The sequence below is a fragment of the Xiphophorus maculatus genome, chromosome 21, assembly GCF_002775205.1.
Source record: "Xiphophorus maculatus strain JP 163 A chromosome 21, X_maculatus-5.0-male, whole genome shotgun sequence".
NCBI lineage: Eukaryota > Metazoa > Chordata > Actinopteri > Cyprinodontiformes > Poeciliidae > Xiphophorus > Xiphophorus maculatus.
This window is the reverse complement of record NC_036463.1, coordinates 7,097,669-7,122,745: the sequence shown is the minus strand read 5'-3', so window position 1 is coordinate 7,122,745 and position 25,077 is coordinate 7,097,669. Positions and strand designations below refer to the sequence as shown.

At 35.5% G+C, this 25,077-nt stretch overlaps 2 protein-coding genes across 2 annotated transcripts in view; one reads left to right on the top strand and one right to left on the bottom strand.

Moving 5' to 3' along the window:
- The window catches only part of LOC102224651 (protein FAM49B), a 44,727-nt gene extending 27,470 nt beyond the window's left edge, over positions 1-17,257 (bottom strand). Inside the window, exons 1-2 of the mRNA XM_005798543.3 lie at positions 17,141-17,257; positions 3,618-3,701 (exon numbers count right to left, since the gene is read on the bottom strand). The gene's annotated coding sequence lies outside the window, so the exon portion shown is untranslated. The remainder of the gene's footprint in view (positions 1-3,617; positions 3,702-17,140) is intronic.
- Positions 16,857-23,533, top strand: LOC102224401 (elongation factor 1-alpha-like). The gene is made up of 8 exons (XM_005798542.3): positions 16,857-16,903; positions 20,558-20,715; positions 21,115-21,294; positions 21,363-21,659; positions 21,725-21,875; positions 22,575-22,831; positions 22,901-23,135; positions 23,205-23,533. Exons 2-8 carry the CDS (start codon positions 20,572-20,574, stop codon positions 23,312-23,314), a joined length of 1,374 nt encoding a protein of 457 aa, XP_005798599.1. The 5' UTR covers positions 16,857-16,903; positions 20,558-20,571; the 3' UTR covers positions 23,315-23,533.
- Positions 23,534-25,077: the final 1,544 nt, after the last annotated feature.

Here is a 25,077-nt window from a genome sequence, read left to right as displayed (position 1 = left end):
CAATAGCCATAAATGCACCAAAGGCTACCTTGCATAATGTCTGTATCTGTGCTGATAATCATGAAAAACTTCAAACTTCAATGATAAGGTGATGCTTTTTAGATAAGCCAGGTTATAATTTAACCCAGAGACGCTGTTACCTCCCTGTTTAAGTGATTAATTCATACTATTGCGAAACAATGTCTCAGTACATAATTTTAGGTTATATTTTTATCAATTAATCCCTGCGTGTTTATTTATTAAGGACTTTTAAACAACAAGGCCAACAGAAAGTGCTTTAAAAAGAATAAAAACAAGTAACAGCAGTGTTCATTCTGTGAAGAAAGAACCATTTTACTATTTTTGGAGGGAAGTTGTACAATTTACATCAATTAAAGTGTATAATACTGAAAAATACACCCCCCCTTTAAATCATAGTCAATGATAAATAATACCTTACTTTCATAAAAGTCAAAAAACAAGGAATATTAAAGCAAATTCAGTTTAAAAAAAAAAACCCTTGGAGCCCCTTTCTAATGAAAGGCACAAGTAAAATGATCCGAAAGGTTATTTCCCAGAGTTCATAGGTGTACTGTGAGTTTCTTTCTCAGAAAGTCTTTACCAATTCTAAAAACTTGTGTTTTGGTCGGACTGAACTGAACAAAATCCTCTGGGATCCAGTGGTGGGTCAGCAAGAGACTCAGCACAATAAAGCTGCGTTTAGTTAGCAGAACTGTGAAAATTGATGCTCCGTCTCCAAAAAAAATAGTTTGTGTGTTACAGTGGCAGAATTTATCATTTAAAACGTGTCGGACCTAAAATAGAGCCTTGTGAAATTTTTTTACTGCAAAATGTTCAAGTGTTTGGTAAAGCAATGTGGTGGGCTGAATCAGAAGGTAGGAGGCAAAACATAAAAAAAATAAAAAATTAAATAAAATCAGTCATGGATGCAAAATGTAAAAAATAAAGTTAGTCAGGGAAGCAGGAAATAAAGGAAGTCAGTCAGGACGAAAGGAAAGTAGTGTTACTGGATTGACAATATTGTTGAATAATAGGATGAATAAATTGATAGACAAGTCATTTATCTTAATTCCTTAACCTAATTTTTTTTTGATTTATCGTTTTCACAATAATTTCCAGTTAATATAAACTCCTAAAACTGCCCATGTTGTTGTGACTATTAGCTTTACTATTTTCTCCAGTGAGATTAATAAATATCAATAAATTAGAAATATGATTAAATTCAGTTACTGTGTGCAACAGCACACAGTAACTGAATTTAATCATATTTCTAATTTTGTGATAAAAATAAATAAATACAATTTTTAAAAAGTACATTACTAATGGGAATGTTTCTCCAGAGTAGTATGTTGTTTGATTGCTGTGCACCTAAAAAAAATACAAAAATTCACAATAGTACCACAAAATGTAATAAAACTTTAATTCCTTATCACCCACCACTAGTTTAAGCGGAGATTTCAGTGGCTACCAAGTCAATATCTTTTTCCAATCTATAAACTTAAGATTTTTATCAAAATCTAGAATCAATCATCTCACCACTGGGATTTTTGACATTTGACCTTTACGGTAGATCAAACTTCTGAACATGTAGCATTGAGGTGCTGCTAAAGAGTTATTTAACGGGAAACAGGAGAATCACAACAAAACAAGGAACAACTTCCCACCCAAATGTGCCGACTTCTCATGAAATTATTTGAATCTGAACGAGTGTCGTCTTTAACTTCTGCAGCAAATCAAGCTAAACCAAATGACGGCAATTTCCGACACTGTTGTGAGGCCACCATAAACAAAACCTAAACTACTCTGAGTCAGAGTGGAAATCTCTGACTGGGAAAAAGAATAATCTAAAATAATAACCAGGTCAACTTTCAACAAAATCTTCTATTCATTCATAGTCACCACATGCTCCATGAGCTAAGCTGTTTGGAACAATAGGGAGGGGAAAAAAGCAGGAATAACACACAATCATTGGGTATTTACGCAATGCGGTCTATTCAAATCAGGACGTGACAGAGCTGCGTGTTTGGTTATAAATAGCTACACAAACAAATAAAAGTAGATTTATACAAGATAACAGTACAGAAATAGTTTATCAGTTAAAATTTGCATTTACTAATAAAATGCAGACATGGAAACAACAGACAAGTTCTTTCAGGTAGAAAATATTAATGCATGAACAGATCCAGGCTGATGTTCCACACACTCAAATTTAAGACTCAAAAGATTATGTATATATATATATATATATATATATATATAACATTATTTAATAGAGAAGACTGGAATTTGACTACCGTATTTGAAATCCACTAAACCTGTGACTTCAGAGTTTGTGTTGCACCAAATGAGAGCAGCAGTAGCAGCAGCAGCGACAACGGTTTTCAGGTGTTTAGAAATACAGAACTGGGAAATTTCTTAGGTCTGTTTGTGGCTCTTGGCTCTTTGTAGCTAGCTAGTTAGCTAGCAAGGGTATATTAGCAGCTAGCGGTAGCCTCAACCAATGACTGTCCGGAACTCAAACTTTTATCTTATAGAAAGGTCCAGTGAGAAAAATCCTAAATATATGAGATTAAATGCTTTTTAAGACCTGTGATTAACGTATTTAAGGTCAACTTAACTTTTCTTTAATAAATTTAGGGCATTTTAAGAGTTTTTAAGGATGCAGGCCACACTGGTTGTGATCAGTTAGATATGTAGTGATTTACACTCCACAATTTTAAGATTGTATCATTTTCCTTCCCAGTTATAAACCATTTGCATTGATAAATTTATTAACTGTTCCTGATGTGCATTAAGGCAAAAAGAATCTATACAATTTGCTGCTCCGTCAAATTGGAATCAACTGCAGGAAGACTTAAAGTTGAAGGTTACATAGATACATGAATCATATTAAATGCCTTTAAAATGGTTGAAACAACAACATCAGATAAGGTTTAAGGCAGACTTCCTAAAACTGTGGCCCCCAGACCACTGGTAGTGCGCAAGGTGCTGCGAGTAAACAACCGTTTATTTGCAGTGACGTTAGCTCAAAGGGCCACACTACAGTTAGCTTACCAAAGGATTCTGTTTAAAAATAATAACAGATAAATGGCTTAAGACCAGGTCACTAAAAATAAAACATGAAGACACCGGTGGAAAGATTCTCAGGGTGAATTGCAGAACTTCTGTTTTTGAACACTTATGATACATAGCATGCTGCATGCATGCAGATCTCAGTCTGTAGCTGCACTATGATGGTCATGAGGCAGTGAGCAGAGCTGCACCCCAAGCTGACTAGCTCCATCTTAAACACCAAAAATCAAATTATTAAATAAAATGTTTGTTTTGGCCAAAGCAACTCAAGTCTACTTTTCTTTTACTACGCTTCTAAAATATAAGTATCCCTAAAACGTCATTAGTGTGCAAGACACATGTAGTTAAAGAACTTTTTTTGATTTCCATGTGTTTTCGATCATTGGAAAACTCAGAATCCACACATTCCAAATCAGTAAATAACTCAAAATGCCCCCAAAACATACCCCTTAAACATTTGTTTAAGGGGTATGAAAACTTTTGCAAGGCGATATTAAAGTCAGTGTGACAGAAAGAGGAGAGGGGGGATGAGCGGAGGGACTTACCAGCAGTGGAGTTATGCAGGAGCAGGGAAGCCTGGCCTGGGAGGTGGCCCCTGGGTGGACAGTCCTTCCAGCAGAGGTCAGCTTCTGAAAGAGAGGCCAAAACATTAAACTCAACCAAGAAGATAAAAAAAAGTCTTAAAAAACAGCAAGATCTAAAGTTGTTTTATTTCTAAACACCAATAAAAAACTCAGTAGATGCCTTTTCGCCTTTGACTTAAGTGCAGAAAAATCAGAACAAGGAAATATAACCAGGAAGTTCTGCACTAAGCTAGCAGGAGTGGTACTTTTTACAACCTGCATCATAGATACAGAGCTAATTAAAGAGTTTCTACATCCTTACAGAGCAAACAGACTTTCAGAAAGCACATGGCACTTCCTATTGTGTAATACTTCCTCTGATTCACCTCAGGTTTTCTACACGGCTCACTGCTTCCTGCTGTGAAACAGCAGCGACGCGCCGCACTCACTCAGCTGATGTTTACGTCCATCAACTCAAGAGGTTAAAAAATAAAAAAATAAGTAAATAAAAAGTTCAAAGAACCAAACCAGAAGATGTGAAAATATTCCCACAGAGCTTTCAGTTTTAAGACTCAACTTGTGCAGCTCTAATTGGACACACAAGGCTTTTTGCCAGCTCCATCCTCTGCCTGCATAACCAGTCATAAAAAATATCTTTCTGAACCTAGAGGGGCTTCTCTCCCAGTAAGCAGCTCTTAACCCAGCGGAGCTGACGAGGCACAGCTGCCATACGAGGTGGGGCAACTCAGGAGTCAGCTATGCGTCGCAGCAAACGCCCACAGCCTGACTAAGCACACGAGGTCACAGAGGTTAAGCCTACAGTATGTGGAGCAGTTTGTTAGTGTTTCAACGGGCTTTAAGACAGTATATCAACAGCAGTCTGATCCTTAAGCTGGTTTCTGTGGTGATTCTTGTAGATAAATTGACAAATTGACTTTTACTCCAACATGGAAAAACACTTTTCTAGTGATAGAAAATGCAACAATTCCCAAGTTATTTACAGTAAACAAAAAATTAAAAGGTAGTAGAGAGCAATTGCTGTAAATAACTTGCATTAGGACTCTGGTTTGGTCCATTGAAAATGCTTATTTAGCTAAAATTACAAAACTTTAAACTTAATGAGATCTGTTTTTTAAAAGCAGGACCACAGCAAGGCTGCTGGCTCATAAACACCGGGACTGCTGTCATTCATCACTGCTGCAGGAAAAACCAACAATGATGAGCTCATTGTTGGTTGTGTGTGTGTGTGGAATTAGGGGTGCGTGTGTGTGCGATTCAGCTTTGATCATAGCTCCCAGCTACAATTAAACCAGTTTAGAGCACCGTTACCCAGCAGGGGGTCACAGTCTCAGAGATGAGCTACGAGTCTCAACAGTTTTAAAACCTAATGAAAGCTTTAAAGAAATCTGCTTAAATCGCACTGGGGATGGGTTATGTGAGAAGTGTTATAAAATATATTATTCACAATAAATCATTACTTTAAGCTGACCAATATTTGCCTGCATGTCTGGAGTCTATTTTCTAAATAAAGTAGAAACTAAGGACTGAAGGAGATCAGATCCTCAGTTAGTATGAATAATAATCAGATATGTAACAAGGCTTTTACTTTCTTACATCCCTTTGAACAAACACTTAGTCCTGATTCACATTTAAAACATTCAAATATGACTGCAGACCAGCCTCTGAGTTAATCAACATGTTTATTCAGAGCTGATTGTTATATTTGCACGCTGATAACATTTTTTTTTTTTTACATATTTTTGTACAAAAATTGAGAAAATCTTTTGAAACATTAATTCTCATGCAGCACAACAATGTTCTGTCCACACAAGCACTAATATCTAAACTTTAATCTGGCAGTGTTTGAACCTTTCCACAGCATTTTTAGAGAGAAAAATGCCAGTGATTATAAAATTTAAAACTATTTTCATCTCTCTGTTATCCGTTTGATAGACTTTGGGATTGCAAGTTCTCCTTTTCCTTCAAAGTTTGTATTTCTCTGTATTTTGGATGGTTGGACTGGATTTCATTTAGGTGTCTTAAGGTAAATAAACATTTAAATGTGTAACTTATTAGTAGAAAATCTCAAAAATCATGTGTCATTTACCACCACTGCACAGTTATGCACCACTTTGTATTTCTACATCACAAAATCTTCCTAAGTAATGTTTCAGTTGTGTGAAAAAGTTCAAGAAGAAGTGATTTTTTGCATGAATAGCCTTCCTTAATGCAACAGCAAAGTTAAACAATAGAGCAGACCAATCATTACATAAGCTGAATGGAAAATTCATGCTCCAAAGATGAAATGCAAAATAAAAGTAAAACCAAGACGAAACCTGCAGCCTTTCTGTGATGCCAAAACACACATTAAAAGTGTGATTGTGTCTAAAAGCAGAAGTTTTATCTTGTGGAAAAGTTTTGGTACAAAATGCTCGGTTCAGCCTGGGGCTGCATGAAATTGGTAAATATTCTCATGCTAATATTTTCTTCTTTCCTCTCATTTTCATTTGTGCTTCCATCACTTTGTGACTTTTAGTCATTTGTGCCAACCAGCCATAATTTAATATTGTTTTAGTTAAATTGCTGAATGTTCATCCCAAAAGGCTGCAAAACCTAGATTTTCATGTGATAAAGATACAATTATATTTGGTTCACACTGAAATAAAACCAAAGAAAAACATGAAACAAAATAAAGAAAACAAGATTGCATGGTAAACTTTCCTACATTTATCGGCACAGGATGAAAACAATTTTGCCTTTTCCATCTCTCCAGTATAAACATAAAGGTGCAATTTAATTCAAAATGTTGACTAAGACCAGGTGTTTCAACAACACACACACACACACACACACACACACACACACACACACACACACACACACACACAGTTTAACAAACAAAAAGGATGGAAATCAGGGGGAAGAACCTCATGTCCAATGTAAAGCAGAGGATGTTTGATGCTGTGGGCCTTGAAGAATCTCGACAGTGTGTGTCAATATAAAGTGCTGTCCAACTAGTAAAACATGGTTTTCTTAAAGTGAGCTTGTAAGAAAATTTTTGTTTAAAATATTTCCTGAGGGATTTGTTTTCCCTGTTTAATAATGACTCAAATTAAAAGTCGGATTTTCCTTCATTTTTTTATTTAAACCCCCCCCCCAGATTTTTCTTTTTCTGCATTAAAAAGGCCTGTATGAAGCATGCTTGCACAGCATGGACTGAAGAGAAAGAAAACCTCGCCTCAGATGTAAAGTATGTGTGAGGTTTAACACCATGAGAGGATGGCGGGTTGGTGCGGGGGCAGCTCATGCAAAAGCTGAATTCATACCATGCTGATTTACCATCTGCAGCAACACGCCTGCTCTTTGAGTCCGCTGACATGTGGGCGGCCACATGAGGATGCCATGCCTGGTTTAACATGCCAGAATAAAATCATCATAAACGCTTCTTTTTTTTGGTTGCAGTGGACTCAAGCAATCTGTGTCTGAGAGGAGAAATACCAACAAGCTAAGGCGCTGAAGGGATTTTTTTGTGTATTTGTTAAAGGTGTGAGTTTTGAGTAGGTCATGTTATTTATAGCTCTCCGTTTCTCCACAGTTGGTGTGAAGATGTTGCAGCAAACATGAGGCTGAAAGCTAAAGCATCCTACTAAAAACCTTCTTCATATGCAGGAAAAAGCGATGCTGCTCTTTATGAGGGCTTCAGATAAAGCTAACATCACAGGACGGAAGTGAGAGACTTGAGAGGAATGCTCGCGATCAGAAACTGGCACACACACTGACTCATACACATCAGAGGCAAGAATCAGGAGTATTTCTCCAGGCAGCCAAGGGCTACAAACACAAACCACAGCAGGAACCCCTGCAAAGCTCCAGACTGTATTTTCTGCTTATTTAACAGCAAAACACTCAGAGTGGGTCAATTAAAGAATAACAAAGTAAGAAAGCACTCAGTTTATGAGCAATGCAGCAGGAGATTGCAGACGTTAGATTATAAAAATGGCACGGCAAATGTTGTGAGAAGAGCTGAAAACAGACATAGATCAACAAGGAAGCTGACCGCGTGTCAAGCACATATTATCTATGTAAATAGTCTGAAGGAATACAGGATGAGAGGAAACAGACTTTCACACCACGGCGCTCATTTTAATGATTAAACTTTTTTTTAACCTCAGGTTTTTCCAATCAGGTTCGATTTTAATGGGGAAAAAAATTCAATCAACTCTTCAGTGAGTTGTATGACAAATTTTTTGCTTAATTACAAGAATAAAGTCTTAAGTAAAATCTCATATTTTTTTCCAAACTGATCAGATTTTAATCAAATTTTATTTCTTGTCTTCTTTTCTGAAAAAGAAATTGCAAACAGAAAATATTTCCAAAAGGTGGCTTTATGGTTTGCAGGGCCATGCTGCGAGATTTTTTAATTAATTACAAGAATTAAGTCATATTATCAGAATAAAGATACAATTTTACCAGAACATCTTAAAATTGAGGAAAAAAAAGCTTTTAGTTCTCAACTTCTGTGCAGTTTTCTTTAAAATAAACTCAGTTGTTTCAAAGTTCTGCAAATGATAATAATTTGATGCTAATGTGTTAAAAAAAAATGAAGCATTTCCTTTTCTGTAAAACCAAAATATAACTTCGTAAAATGCTCAACATTTCTCATTTAATTTTTTTTTTTTTTTTTTTGCAGTTCTCATAAAATTATTACTTAATTCTCTGAAAATTTTGACTTTGTTTTTGTAATATTACAACTTTATTCTCATAATTGCAAATAAAAAAATTGTAACCTGGAAATAATATTCCATCGTAGAATTGACCTGAACAAAATGGCGGCTCTGGGTGTGCGACATCATTCTGAACTATGGAAACCAAAGGAGCACATTGGTAAAAGAATGAAAACCCTAAATTTCCAGAAATTAAATCTTCTAAAACCACAAATTTGATTAATCGATCCTGCTACAAACCTACACCTTATTCAACGTTTCTAACCTTACAAGTAAAAACTTTAATGTATTTCATTACAAAATGATGAAATAGACAATCATTCTTGTTAAAATGGAAACTTTGTGCTTTGTTAAAATATTTTGTGACGTATCCATATCTTTTCTCTCTTTCAATATACATAGAAATAAAATGGCAGTTTTGCACAAATACATTTCCAACAGTAGATAATCATCAAAAATTACAAGTCTCTTTTTTTTCTGTAAGATCAGGTAACATTTGTGGCTCTAAATTACATTTATTTAGCTGAACTGAGGGCAAAATTGGCTCTTTGGATTTTAGAGGTTGCAGACCCGTGCAGTAGACCAACACAAACCGGTGTATAATTGTGAAGTGGGAGGAAAAGGATGTGGCGCCTTCTATATTCAGCCCTCCTGAGTTGATCCTTTGTAAAACCACTTTTAACAGGTTTTTTGGCCTTTATTTAGCTCCATCCGTCTTCCCATTAGTGGACCAGCTATCCAGTTCCAGTTGAAAAGTCTGCAGTATTATTGCTGGATATTGCTGTGGTGATATAGATGGCAACAACACAAGTTTTCCACAGTGATTTATTTATTTTCTCATCATTATAATGACCCAACACCATTTCTCATTGGAATTTAACAAATTATTTAATTTAGGGGTTAAAGGTTAAAGGGTTGCAATCCAAACTTGAATGTCTAAAATTACAGATGCGCCAATACACAAAGTTTGGCCAAATAAACACAGCTTACTGTTATTTATCAATACTAGGGATGTAGCGATTAATCGGCTTAATCGTGATTAATCGATTACAGAAATAATCAACTAATTTAGTAATCGATTAATAATTTACAGAAGAGAATAAAAACATATAGGGTAGCAAATAAGCCAAAACTGAACAAAGAAATACATTTTGCATTCAAGATTTAAAAAAAAAAAAAAAAACAACTTCTGTTTGCAAATATATTTTCTCCAAAACTTCTGAAATTGCAGTTTTAGCTTCACCTGGTTCAGATTTACTAAAGGAATGCTACGGTATTACAATTTAGGCAATAAAATGTTTATTTACTTAATTTTTTAAAAAGGAATTGAATTATCTGCATTTTCTAATGCATCTCTAATATTGTATGAAAAGGGCTTATGTGGTTAAATGAAAACTAGCCATTTTTTATCAGATTAATCATCAGAATGATCGATTGATTAATTGATTACTAAAATAATTGTTAGTTGCAGCCCTAATCAATGAACAGTAGACCCGTTTATTTGTGGATTCACCTAATCAAATAATTTTCTCATTATCATTAAGACGTCATTGTCACACGACTTTATTCTCATAAAAATAAAAACTTATCCTGACCCTTGTATTTGACCTGAATTCAAGATCCAAACAAATATAAGCTTGTGAAACAAGTTCACTTTGAACTATGGAAACCCAAAAAAGACCACCAATTTATTGATTTATTTTCCAGCCCTACTTCAGGTACTAAAGAAAGAGCTCTGAAACACATCAGTGAGAGTAAAGTAAGAAGAAAAACCCAACTGCACAAACTTCCTGCTCTCTAATAACTTCTTCATGTGTAGAAACATGAATTTGGCGGCAGGCTGTTCTTCCCTCACTAATGGCTCAAGTACGTCATCATTTCACCTCCGACCGGCTGACAGACAAGAGAGAACATGCAGCTACGATTCAAGATGAAGAACCACGTGAAATAGAGGAGCCAACCATGCCTGAAGAAAACAAATCCCTGCAGGAGTTTATAAAGCTCTTATTCACTAATCTAGAATAATCATCAAGATGAGGCGTGCTAGATTAAAAGTACCTTTTGTAAATAACAACCTTTAAGCCGGTATTAAGCATTAAACCCACAATTTTCTATTAAAATATTTTGTTTTTTTAATCGTCTGATGTAATATAATTGTTTTCATTCGCTACAAATGGAAAATCATCCTAATTAACAGAAAAAGGCTTCCAAGTATAAATCTGTTCGTAATTATATTAGTACTTCTCAAATAGCACCAATAATTTCATGCTGATGTGTTAAAAGATTAAATATTTTCTTATTAGGAAACTAATACTGAAACTTCAAAAAAATGCTCAGCATTCCTCATTGTAACACAATTTGGTGTAGAGTAAGTCTTTATATCCAATTAATCACTTAATTGGATATAAAGACTTAAGTGGTTAAATGAATGTTTTACTTGATTAATTATCATGAAAATAGATTCATTTATTTCTAAAATAATCATTAGTTGCAGCCCTATTTTCAATACTATTCTAATTTATTGAATCATTTGTTTATTATAATGCATTTCTAATTGTACAAAAAGGCATAGGTGGTTAACTGAATTTTTTTATCCATTTAATCATGACAATAAATTGATAGATTAACCGATTACTAAAATTATCATTAGCTTCCCTATTTTCAATACTATTCTAACTTATCATAGAGTCTCTAAAGCTCACATCTAATGGCACAAATTCCTAAATTATAGCGTTGAACTAAATTAAATATCTTTGTCAAAAATCCGTTCTGAATATTAACGACGCTGCAGCAGAAAGCTGAACAGGCCGGCAGATCAGTCAGAGAATGCTAATCTCAATAACTGCACCAGCAGCACTACCACAGATCAATTAGGCTGTTTTCTGTGAAGGCAGCCAGACTCATCATCAGCACAACAGTATATGTATTATACAAAGTAGATACTATGAGGTAATGCAAACATGTAAATCTTACGCTCCAAGCTTAGGCTTCCACGAGTTACACAATTGCTCATGTTATTGTGTCAACCTACTTCAGAGCAGAAAAACAACGCCCCTCGAATGGAATAAGGAGCTTAAACCTCAAACGAGCTAAAAATAACCAAGCACACGAACTGATATTCTGGGAAATCTGAAGGTTTAGGAAAACATTCGGTAGAAAGTGAATAAAAACATGTTGAATGTGAAACAAAGGCTGTAGTAGCCGAGACGTTTCAAGTGGGGCTGTGTGTCCGCTTGCTGCTGGAAATGGTTTGCATATTACCAGACGCTGGAGCAATCCTCATACCAAGAATAACTGCTGTAACCCAACCTGCAGAACAAAGCTCAGTGGCACAGGGTGGCTCTAAAGAAGGACTTCTGGGTCTGGTCCAAGTCAACGAGGTCTGGACAGAACTTCAGACTACAGCCTGGTTTTGTGGTTGCATTAGGTGAAACCATGGCAACAATGGGCCGTTTTCAGGTAGAACGTAAAAAAACTTCAGACATGTTTGTAGTGCTGTGAACGAGATACCAGACTGACCTGAGTTTTCTCTGGTTGGATGAAGGATAGAGTAGTTTCTGTGCACCGATTGTCAGGGAGATTTAACACCTGGTATTCCGGTAGATTCGGTTTGATTTGGGACCAAAATCGCAACATTTTCATCTTTCAACTTCACTTTCAAACTCCACTGGATCAAACAAACTAAGCCTTTAAAAAACCTGTTACATAAAGAACAACTAAAGGAAATAATAGGAAAACCTACAAAAAAGAAAGAGCGCAACTTCCTTCTTTACAAAATGTAAACAAAAATGGTTGTAGGATTTCTTTTTTGTCTTTGGCAAAAGACCAGATTTCATTTCTCCAGCTAGAGTTAGACACGTTTGTTTTGGTTCTTTTTACCCAAAATGCCCTGCACTAAAGTCCTCTTCCTGCTTTTGGAGCAGTCTTTGGTCCACTTTGCATTCACATATCCATAAAACCGTGTTAGAGTTCACGTCAACCAAACCAAGACAAAGGATTTTAGGCGGACCAGAGTTCACTTTTTTGGTCCACATCAGTTTTATTTCGCGTTCAAACATTCCCAAACGAACTGGACTTTTTAGGCAAACAAACTAGAGTTGGATTAAAGCGAACTAAACAGGGTTGGTGGGAATAAGCCCTCAGATGGCTACAAAGAAAGGCGACTACACTTTTCTCTTACTTAAAGACAAATTCATGTGACATTTCTGATCTTTTCACACACACTAAACAAGCAGCTGTAAAGTTTTTGTCTGCACATCTGTTAAGCAGCAGACTGCAGGCTAGCTACAGGAATAGCTGACTTATGAACCAGCCAATGCAAAATACATACCGGTACTTAAAAAAAATTGATACTTTCTTTTTTGCTCAAACTTTACTTGTCAATATATAATCAATGTACTGGAATAGGAAAGAATAGAAAGCCTTTATTATCCCACAAATAGGTAATTCAGTAATTAAATTATTTTAGCAGAAGTAGGAAAAAACCCTTTCATACAATTGCAAATAACATAAAACTGTGGTATAACTGTGGTAAAATTATTAAATATCCACATACATAAAAGCAACACTCATTCTAGATTTCAGGAATTACAGCCGCTGCAGTTTTGCCATCTGTTTCCTCTTAAATACATAATTCTCAGGAGAAATGATGTGAAAAACTTTCACTCACTGGATTTCTATGGCTTGTTTCATTTGTCCTTTGTTCTGTTTTGCTGCACAGCATGGGATAAACGTTTAATTTCCAAGAAAAGGGTCATGCCTAAGAAAGGCTGCACGTCTGTACCTGCACATGACAGAGACTTCCAGCTTTGTGCCAGGTGAACAGATTACCGTTTCTGTCATTCCACAATTGATCTACAAAGAGAGAGAAACCGATTGTTCTCTGAACAAACAAAAACGTATTTAACAGGAGGCTCACTTTCTTCCTTCTGCCACTTTTTGGGCTGCAGCGGTAAATAAAAGAGGAGCCGGAAAGGATTTGTTGGAGTAGAAAGTAACCAACTCTGCCACTTTATTATGAGAGAGCATGCAACAAGTTTTACCATGTCCAACAGCCTACAATCGGCACACCAGTCAGGTACTGTCATGCCTCCCAGTCATTTCAAATAGTGCAAAGTAAGTCAGTGGCAAAAAAAATAAACCAAAGTCATTCACATTTATTACGCACAGCAACAGAACGTAACAATGAAAAAATATATAAAAAATAGAAAGATACAACTTAGACTGTTTGTCTACAACGTGTCAAACTCAAGGCCAGAGGGCCAAATCTGGCCCGCCATGGCTTTTTATGTGGCCCTCGAGATTCTAGACTAAACACCAAGTGTGCTTAAATATTATGTTATCAATCAAATTAATGCCATTTTCATTTGTTTACTGCCAAATTATATCAATCAGTCCCTCTGATTAGTTCTTGAGAATTATTATGAAAATTTACACAAAATCAACAAATCGCTGTACTTTTTTGGAGAGTTTATTGCAAATTTTTCTCACAAATTGTCAAAAACTTTCTTACTTGTACTAAATAGCTGCCTCAGCCTTAATTGATGTCAGATTGTAGTTCATGATCTATAAAAGTAATAAAAAGTCATATTTACCGTAGCACAAATGTTTCTAAATTAGTACCACAAATACTTTGACTTTTATTGCAAAAAAACACAAAAAGAATCACAAAAGGGAGGACTAAAAAGATGTTTGATAATATTGTTTAAGTTTAGGAATTCATTGATATTGTAACAGTTTGTGAACTGGTTTTGTCAAGTTATTAACTCAAGAATAAAGTCATATTATTACAAGAATACTGCCGTATTATGAGAATAATTTGTACCCAATACAGTCAAAACAATATGAAAATAAACCAGAATAGTCATAATATTAGAATAAAGTAAAAGAAAATTTGACAACTCCAGCAAAACAAATTAAATTAAATAAAAAGACGAATGTTGAGTATCTTACTGTAAGTTTTACAAATAAGGAAATACTTCATCTTTCAACACATCCGTATCAAATTATTATCAATAGCAGGATTTTGAAGCTATTGTGCAAACAACTGTTTATTTTGAAGAAAGAACAACACAGACTTATTTAATCACATCAGATCTTAACTCTAAAGCTTTTTTTTATCATTAAAACAACTTTTTCCTTGTGTTTTTAAGATGTTTTTTCTGGTAAAACTACTTTATTCTGTGAATATTATGGTTACATTCTTGTAATTAGACAAAACTTCTTTGTTGTACAACTTACAGAAGGGATAACAGCAATAGAAAACAAATTTTAAAAATATTTTCTGTGATTTGTAATTTCTTTTTAAGAAAAGAAAGTAAGAGAAATAAGAAAAACGATCAAAATCTGAGAAAAATTTTAGATTATTTTTGCCACATCACCCAGCCTTAGTCAGAGAGATTCAGATTAGTTGCAAGACCAACTGCGATCGAAAGACGTTTTAAAAGTTTTCACACATCCTAAAATTGTAGCCATTTTCATTATTCTGAAGATCAAATCTTAGCTGTCTTAACTGAATGGCATGTTCTTGTGTTTTCCCCTTTTGCAGAGAAAGAGAAGCAGTTGTGTCAGAAACATATCATGAAATTTGACATGCTCAACAATGACTTTAATTCCTCTACCACTGAATAAATGAACTTAAATTAAACATTTTTCCCAGAACGTGTGGTGGGTAACAAAAATATTCCAAGGGTTTAAAGTTATTGTTTCTAAACCATCAAAAAGGAAATAAAAGTCAAAACAACTAGTGGGTTATTCTGTAAACTGTCTCTGCCACAAATTAAAACTATATCTGCAGTGTGAGACATTTAGAAAACTGTGTGTGTCAGTGTCTTGACCAGCAGTCTGAGCTCCTTTTTAAACAGGTTTAATGTTTATGCTGCACTTTCACAATATGTGATGAGCAAATTTAGCTATCTTAGTGTTTCACTTCCACTTTCAGCAACAGCTATTGCAAAGGCTGGGCAGGAAGGAAACAACACGCCGCCTTACTGTGACCAGGCTATGGTTGTTTAGGCAATTTATGCAAAACCCACCCCTAAAAAAGTGGTGCAGCTTATAGCAAACTGCTTTTTAAAAAAAGTAACAATGACTTTATTTCCCTGCATCTGAAATGCACTACCTGAGAGATCCAAACAAAAATAATGAGTTTTTCCTTTCCATCTTTAAACACATCAAAACAAAAACAAACAAAAACATAATTTTCCGGTGTATAAATACACAAACGCCAGGATGGACTTCAACCTTTTTAAGCTTTGTTTCTAGTTTTAATCAAAAACTACCATATAGTTTACACAATGTTTTTATTTTATGTTACAGTTCATGAAGAAAAACAGTTAAATCTGTCAAACTTTTAAAAGAAAATGAGAAACTTCATGTTTTGTACTCCAGCTGAAACTTTAAAAACCGCTGGAATGAGGAAACAAAATTAAGTCATGAAGCAGCCTGCAGTTTTACTGAGAAACAAATAAAAAATATTCCACAGACTCCTACAATAAGACATCTTTAAATGCAGTGAAGATGCCAGGATACAGAAAGATGTTTCCTAACTACAATAAAACTTCCTCAATTCAATTCAAAAGTATGTTATTTATCCCAAAGGAGAATTAAATAAATCATTCTTATTATATATAAGCACAACTACATTTTGTTCGCACTTTTTTTGAACTTATTAGAAATAGTAATAATAATTGTAAAGACCTACAAACTTTAATTTTGTAAACAAAGATATTTTAGAAGATATTTTAAGTACCCAAAATAAAAACAATAAATAAAAAAACACTTACAACTTAAGTCATAAGTATGATGTTTCTGTAAACAAAACTACCTTTAAAATCATCATCGAAATGGAAATTATCGTGGTAATTTTAATTGATTATGCAATTGTTCCCTAATTTAAATATGTTTCACATAAAATACTGAATCTCAAATAGGCTGTGAAAGTTAGAAGAATATTTTTGATGCAAAAATTTAGATAACTTTGTCACTATATAATTTTTAGCTTTGAGGTACAAAATAAATTTTAAGAAATTCACATGCACGTCTTTTTAGCCTTAATTTAAAGTACGACTCTACTCCTTTTTCCCCTCTAGCTTCAACAATGAGAAAATAAAATGACGCAAGTTGGATCATAGTGTTTCAGTCACTAGGTTAATGACTTCAACATAAAAATCTAGCAAATAAAAACAACTTTATGCACAAGTGTGGTTACTTCTAGACCTATTAAACCAAAGACTAACCAGCTCCACACATGGCCCAGCTGTCAGTGTGTGCATTTCCTTTAATGATGCATCATTTGCAGCCTGAAAGGTTTTCTCTATCTGAGCCGCACGCTTTCAGTCTAAACCTGAGTAAATACTGTAATGTAAAGGCCAAACAGCCAGCCCGCAGCCGGGCTGTAATCACACGTTACGGGTCAAGCGTGTAACGTTCAAAGACTCGGTCCAAATAAAGGAAAAATCAGCAGCCTTATCTGCGGAGCCGAGGAAACCGCTGCTCTGGAAAGAGGAAGTTAACGGTGCACGTACAGGATGCGGCGAGTTCACGGTAACATTTTCTGCTGTTTTAATCCGCCATAAGGCATGGGTTTTATTTTAAAGCAGCATGCGTTTCTGGCTCATTCATTCATCGACAAGAGGAGCAGGATGTAACAGGAAAACGAGCTTTGCTCACTGGAAACTGGTGGAAGGTGGAGGCGGATAGTTGAGAAGCAGGAAAGAAAAGCAGAAAAGTAGCGAATGTGCTGATATTATCTGCTTGTTTAGCGTTGTTTCTTTTATTTACCTTGATGCTCGCTGAGAAACACGGGAGTCGACGTCTGGATACCACGCTGGAAACAGCGGCTCAAAGGAGAAGAAGAGCTATTTGCTGCTACTGCGGATGTTTCCGGGTTTCTTGTTCGGCGTCATTGTGGTCAGGGCGGGGAGTCCGGGTAGTCCCGCCCCTCTCTGTATGGCAAGTCAATTTAACATTTTATACTTACACAGGCTCTCCAAGTAAGGGATTCTCAAACTCAAGGCCAGGGGACCAAATCCGGCCCGCCACAGCTTTTTATGTGGCCTTCTTGCCTCCAGAGGGACAAATAACCTTCAAGATAATTGTTGTTTACTTAAAAATTATTTTATCAATCAAGTCAAAGTAGTTTTTATCCGTTTATTGCCTAATCACATCAATCAGCTCCTCCAGTTTTTGAGATTCTGCAATCGTGGCTTTTCACATAAAAGCTTTAGATCTCCACACTTTGTCATGGTAATGCATAATTGTGACTTTATTACAATTTTTTTTCACAAAAAATGGTCAAAAACATTGAGTGTATGAGATACTTGCAGGTAAAAGTATTTCTTCCTTGTGCATCTCTGCTGCCTTTATTGATGTCAAAAGGTTACATTTACATAAGTGCAAATATAGCTACATTTCTTGCAAATATTTCCAAATTAGAATCACAAAATCAGTGACTTTAAAAGCAGAAAATTCACAAACAATCACAAAATCCTGGACTGATTAATGTGAAAAAATTTTCAATATTTTTTAATTTTAAGAAGGACTGATTATTAATATTTTAACAGTTTGTTAATCGGTTTTATCTGTACATTATGGCGCAACCAGCCCTTTCAGAAATGTCATGGTCTTGACATGGCCCAAAATAAAAATGACTTTAACACCCCTATGAGATGAAAATGAAGATTTTCTAACATTAGACATCCAACTAATGGCCTTATGTTCTCCTTTGTGATTTTCTGCTGCAGAGTAAAATAATAAGAGATGCTATGCATGTCTTAAAGATGCTCTTTTTCCAGCAAATTTCTGAAAATCACAAAAGTGCATTAATGATATAATGAGGGTAGCAATAATATTTTTATCACCAACGTTGGTTTCAAACTTGTATTTTGTATTTACTCGGTTAATCTTGGTCTAATATGAAAGTTTGCTTCATGATCTAAAGTGCATAAGTTGGGCAAAAACAGAAGAATTTGGTGTAAAAAAAATAATTACAAAACTACTTTTTAATGCACAGTTGTACTTTTGGTGTGATTTCTTATCTGAAGCTAAAAACAAAGACACGTTACTACAAAAGGTGACAATTTCTGCGAGGAAGAACTATGCCTAATATTTTGGAAATGGTGATTGTGGGTTAAAATGTCTGATTAAAAGGTCATCAGCACCAGAATTGTGGATTGATTAATTCTCATAATGGCTTGCCATAGAAGCCAGGGGAGAGACTCTTCATTTGTTCCCTCCATAGGATTATTACAGAACAGAGCTATAATTAAATCTGCTTTGATCAGGACTTCTATATCTTAAGAGCAGCTAAAATAACACCCTCCTGGAAACAGATATTAAAGGGCTGTTCCCTCTGCCTAAATGCCCTTGAGCAAGAAGCTACGGTGGCTCCAGCTCCCTTTAATCTTTTCCAACTTTTATGCATTTAAAGCATAAGTTTAAACTGGATCAATGTAAATTTTCTCAAACTATTTTCACCTCTTATTTCTAGCATACCCTGCACAATATCGTATTGAGTGAAAAAGTGGAAACTATTGATCAAATAAAGACCTTCAGCTATTGATAAGGACCATATTGGAAGATTACAGGAAAGTCTGATGTCTTAGAGGTGGAATATTCATTTATTTGTTTATTTATTTTTGGATATTTTTGGTAAGGATAGAGTCATTAGAAAAATATTCTATTCTATTTAAATTTTTAAACACAGTATTGGACCAAGTTGTTTGAATTGTGATGGTTATTTCTCCTTTAAAATCACAAAAATGTTAAATATTTCAATTAAAAAATATATCTATTTTGAGACATGCTGTGTAATTAGAGGTGGGCAATTATTGTATCGATTATCATTTATCGTGATAATTTTCTTATCATAATGTCGCAATAAATTCCAATTAATTATATTTTAAAACAAAACTGAGAATATTACCTTACGTGGTGTTTAAATAACCAAAATATTGCAAGAAATAAAAAATAAGTAGTTCATTTTTAAACACCTTAGAAATTCAGGATTGTTTAGACATTTTTATGTAAAATTTGGTATCAAACATTTTTGTTACAGTTCATGTTTCAGCATTTTATTGAAATCCTACAGACTAATTATGTCGATGTGCATATTTTTAATCATCTGTCGTTATGTCAAAATCTTTCATTTTCAGCCACAGTTGTTTTTTTCTCACACTTGACAAAGAGAGAAATATAAAAATATGTTAATATCTAATGAAAATGAGATATTTTCATTAGATATGAATCTAATATCTAATGAATTAGATATTAGACACATATATAACACACAAAGAACAGTGTTATATCTGAGTATATTTTTAAATAAAGTGTATTTTTACCCAACATTATGTGTTTTCTTCCATACCTATGAAGAACCACCAATAAAAACGAGACAAAAAGATTCAATTTTGTCCTATTATTATTCACGTGTTTGTTAATGTTAAAATCACTTAATTAATTAATTAATTAATTAATGCACCTATACTATTATGTAAAAACTCACTTCATGCTTTTCTTTAATCCTATTAAAATGTTCAATGTTACTTTATTGTTGTTAGTATTTGTTTAATTGTTTAAGGTGAATGGGAGCAACATTTTTTTATATTAAACAATAAAAACTGCTATACGACCAAAGTGATTTTGATGAACATTTTGAGTAATTCTTAAAATAAAACGTTATATGAATAAAATTGTGTTTTATGTTAAGAGGAACAGTTGACACTCATACAATATTTGATATTTATTTAGTTATTGAGTCAAACTAAACGGTTTATGTGTCAGATAATGTGAGGAATGATAAATTTACATCTTGGCTTCTTGTGGTGAAATACTAAAGTTAAAACTTAAAAGCCATCCCAGGTTTGTGTTTTCATCAACACTTTCACTGCACCATAATCATGATTTCCCATTCTGTATCTGCTTCTCCTCACTAATAGAGACACTAAAATAATTATTTATTTTTAATTCTTTTAGTACTAAACAGGGTTTTTCTAAGGATTCAGTAGTTTTTTTCCCCTGGTTTTCTTCTCGCTCCCCCACAGATGGAAACTAATCGCGCCTAATTAAGCGACACACCTGTGTCCACTTCAGGCTTGTCTGGTTTATAAAGAGGGACTGAATTTGCCTGCTTGACCCATTTTACAGAAGACTTTGAGAGAAAGTGTGAGTTGTATCCGAGTCGTGATTATTGTTTTGTAGATTGAGCTGCAGCCATGGTGAGAGAAAAGGCTCACGTTAACGTCGTCATCATCGGCCATGTTGACAGCGGCAAATCCACCACCACTGGACACCTGGTCTACAAGTGTGGCGGTGTGGACCAGCGGAAACTGGAGAAGTTTGAGAAGGCTGCAGCCCAGGTGTGAACACTTAGAAAACTCAAATTTTCTATGGAAAAACCTTGGGAAATTAGGTTTTAAAAATTTGACTTTTGACACTAACATTTTCAAGTTCCAGAAACTTGCTAGCCATCTTTTTTCCAAGAAAATTTGACTTCAGATTTCAAAGGGTTTTTTTTCTAGAAAACTTGAGTTTCAGGAGTTAATCGCAAACTCTTGAAGCTCAGATTTTCTTGAAAACTCAAACATTTGCTTTAGAAAACTCAGAAATATGGACCTCAAATGGTCTAGAACCTATATATGCAGGTTTCACATATGGAAAGTCTTCAAAACAAATTTCCAAGGTTTTTTTTTTTTTTCTGAGGAAACTTGCTCCACCGTGTCCCTAATATGCCGTCAAGTACTTGCGTTTCTTTCCAGATGGGGAAGAGTTCCTTCAAGTTCGCCTGGCTGCTGGACAAGCTGAAGGCTGAGCGGGAGCGGGGAATCACCATCGACATCTCTTTGCTGAAGTTTAACACCCAGAAATACAGCATGACCATCATTGACGCACCTGGACACAGAGACTTCATCAAAAACATGATCACTGGCACATCCCAGGTAATAAAACTAGAGTAAATGGTCTGTTTTTTCTTGAGAGTGGTGATTGAGCAATTATTGTCTTCCAGGCTGATGTTGCCCTGCTGGTCGTCTCCGCAGCCAAAGGGGAATATGAAGCGGGTGTTTCCAGGAGTGGCCAGACCAGAGAGCATGCCTTACTGGCTTACACTCTGGGCGTCAAGCAGATCATAGTGTGTGTGAACAAAATGGACCTCACGGAGCCGCCGTACAGCCAGAAACGGTACGACGAAGTGGTCCGAGGAGTGAAGGTCTTCCTCAAGAAGATCGGCTATGACACCAACGCCGTGCCGTTTGTTCCGATCTCCGGCTGGATAGGCGAAAACATGATCACACCAACACAAAAGGTAACTTTTCAGGAGCTTAAAGTGGACAGATGTAACGAACTGCGTTTAAAATTATTTGAGTGTAGATGCCGTGGTACCAAGGCTGGAAGGTCCGACTGAGGGAAGGTGCTGAAAGCGGAAAGACTCTTCTAGAAGTTCTGGACTCGATCAAACCTCCAGTGCGAACAATCAACAAACCACTACGGCTCCCTCTGCAAGACGTCTACAAAATTGGAGGTATATCAGTGCAACGCTATGCCAATCTGCTAGATATGAATATTCCCAGACTGAATATTCAAAATTTTTCCTCCTGTAAAATTTCAACCGGGCCAATCGACAAGCAGAAGTTGTGAACGATGATGTAGACTTTCTGCGCTATTTTAGAATTGTAGTCTTATCCGAGGATGTCGACAGTCGTTCAGTTCGTGTTGGTCACTCATCTAAATATTGTAGTAACATTAACAGCTGTCTTCATTTCTGATTTATCTTGTGGAGGATACAAATGTAAAGCAGGCAACTTCCGGTAAGCTGCATAGTGTTGAACTGGCCAACCATTTAAAGCTAATCGCTAACGTTTACTTTTGGTGTATTTTAATGTGCCAGTTCAATGCTTTGAAGCTTACCAGAAATTGCCTACGCTTTAAACAACCATCCTCCACTGAAGAGATGTGCTGATCTAAACCAGATGGATGCAATATTTAGATATTACAATTTGAAGTTAATCAGACTTTTTTTAACAGTAGAGAAAATAAAATATTTAAAGACAGATTATGAAATAAGTATTTTCACACTAAGTTGGTATGAGCTGATGCTCATACCAACTTAATTTTGGCTCAGTTTACCATCTCCAAAATTTAGAGTTGCATAGGAAGGCAATGACAAAGCTAAGATGTTAATTTTAAGTTTATAAGATGTTAACGGTTTTGGTTTCTGAAGGTGTTGGGACAGTTCCAGTGGGAAAGATTGAAACTGGAGTCCTCAAACCAGGCATGACCTTGATGTTCTCCCCTGCCAAGCTCACTGCAGAAGTGAAATCCATAGAAATGCACCACCAGGGTCTGGATACGGCTCTGCCAGGGCACAATGTTGGCTTCAACATCAAGAGCGTCTCTGTAAAGAACCTGCAGCGTGGAGACGTGGCCGGCAACGCCCAGCACGACCCTCCTTCTGACGTCCGCAGCTTCGAAGCTCAGGTTTGTTACCTAGAAAGTTGAATAAATGATTTTTTGCCTCAGACTCAAATAAGCATGCTTCTCCTTTAGGTAATCATCCTGAATCATCCAGGGAAGATAAAAATGGGCTACTCTCCGGTCCTGGACTGCCACACCACTCACGTCACCTGCCGATTTGCTGAGCTGAAGGAGAAACTTGACCGCCGAACAGGGAAGAAACTGGAGGACAACCCGCAGCTGCTGCAGTCTGGAGATGCAGCTACAGTCAAACTGGTTCCCATTAAGCCCATGTGTGTGGAGAGCTTCTTCACATACCCTCCTTTAGGTAAAGCAAAGGCTGCACTAATGTCCAACTTATTGTACATCCTGTCCTCACAATGTTCTGTGTTTGTAGGTCGCTTTGCAGCAAGAGACTTGAAGCAGACAGTTGCAGTGGGAGTGATAAAGTCTGTGGAGAAGGAGAAAGGGTCAAAAGCTTCCCAGAAAACACAACCATCTAAATGAGCTGGTTTTAGCTTACATCTTTTCTAACGCTACAAAACCTTTTTATTTGGAGAAAGGTGACATTTGTGTTGCAACAAATGGTGTTTAGTTTCTTTAAGTTATGACATTCCTGTGTTATTGATTCCAAAGTTGTAGAATTGTACATTTTCCTTTAAACTTATTGGAAGCCAAGTTTTGGAAAAGTTGGATGAACCTTAATTAAAAAATATTTGAGTTCAACGAAGTCTCATTCTTACAACATTTTTTGGTGTATAAATGAAAACTGGTTAAGCTTGGTAACTTTGTAAAAGGTTTAGACTAGATAGAAAGCATACTTGTGTTTTTAGCTAGGCTAATGTGTAAAAAAAAAAAACAAAAAAAAAAACCAACTATCTTAACTTGGCATGAGTTGGATGACTGCTTTCAATACTAATGCTCAAGATAAAGTGAAAGTTAAATGTGGAATGGTGTGCATTAGCATTGCATGGAGAAATTTAAGCAATATCTTAAACATTGAAGTTTAAGGTATTGCTAACTGGGTGGAAAAGTTTAGTTTATCAAATTTACAACTAAAGGGTTGTAAAGGTAACCTGTATGACACTTAAATGTTGACCTCTTGTGTGTTAAAACTACAATTCTGACGCTCTGTCCCTGACCTATAAAAAGATTAAACTTGCATTTCAAAAACCTAAAGCCTCAGTCTTTAGATACGAGTCTGCATGAATCTACTCTGTATCAAAAGACTGCAGTCAGGGCAGCAACTAAAATTCAATTCCCCTGGAAATGTACTGAATACATTAAAAATACAACATACAAACTTGTCTACTTGAACTTTGAAGTGATTTGCCAAACTAATCTACATTGATTCCAGACCTGGTTTGTCCAGTGTTGCATCAGAATGGATTGTTAGTCTTGGAAAATGGGGCAAAAATGTACAACTTCTTGAAATTGGAATAATGTAAAGGTTTACCATTAAACTTCAGCTTTGGAAGGATTAAATTTAGCCTCAAAGTTGTGGATTTCAAGAAAGTCTGTAGAATTTAAACTCAACAAGAACATCTGAAGACCAAACTCTTGATCTGGAAAATTTGACAAAACATGGCTGCAGATCAAACCAGTGAGGACTGCAGTTGTAATAAAAAAAACATTTCAGGATTTTGATTTAAATAAGCTACACAAATGGAGGAAAAAAGCATCTATTTGCATATTTATTTGAAAGAACTTAAGTTTAACTTATCAAGATCAGATTCTATCATTCTGGATGTTTGGAAGCAGAACAGACGTGAGGGAAAGATTGAACATAAATTTGTGAAATATGCCAAACTCAGGTGAAGCCAAACTGTCTTCGAATTAAACATTTTACTGGTTTGTGCAGCAAAAATTCATTTTAAAGCTACTGTTTCCAGAGGTCATAAAAGGTCAACCAACCTCCCCACATTAAGAAAACCAATCAAACCCTCCATATATTTTAGCAGCATAAACAAAGCACAATACATTTAATCTCTATCTGGAAACATACCATAGTTGAGACCATATTTAATTTGCTTTTGTAAATGTGGACTGACTGGCTGACCTTTGACCTCTGGAAAAGTATTAATATCTTTAAAATGATAGAAACACAAGTGTTTCACACCAATTTTATTAAATTTGAAGAAAGTGTGGGACCAAAGTTCACTCTTGTTCTGGTCACAGAACAAAACAAGTAAATACCACTGGTTTTCCAGACTTTCCATTTCACAAACCAGTAAGTTCCCTAATCTTTAACATCTCTCCAGGCCATGTGT

Bases quoted from the DNA above. Each gene is read 5' to 3' on its own strand.
- LOC102224401 (XM_005798542.3), top strand. From the start codon at position 20,572: ATGGTGAGAGAAAAGGCTCACGTTAACGTCGTCATCATCGGCCATGTT. The intron at 21,660-21,724 runs GTAACTTTTCAG...ATTTGAGTGTAG, and splicing joins TGATCACACCAACACAAAAG to ATGCCGTGGTACCAAGGCTG. The intron at 21,876-22,574 runs GTATATCAGTGC...TGGTTTCTGAAG, and splicing joins AGACGTCTACAAAATTGGAG to GTGTTGGGACAGTTCCAGTG.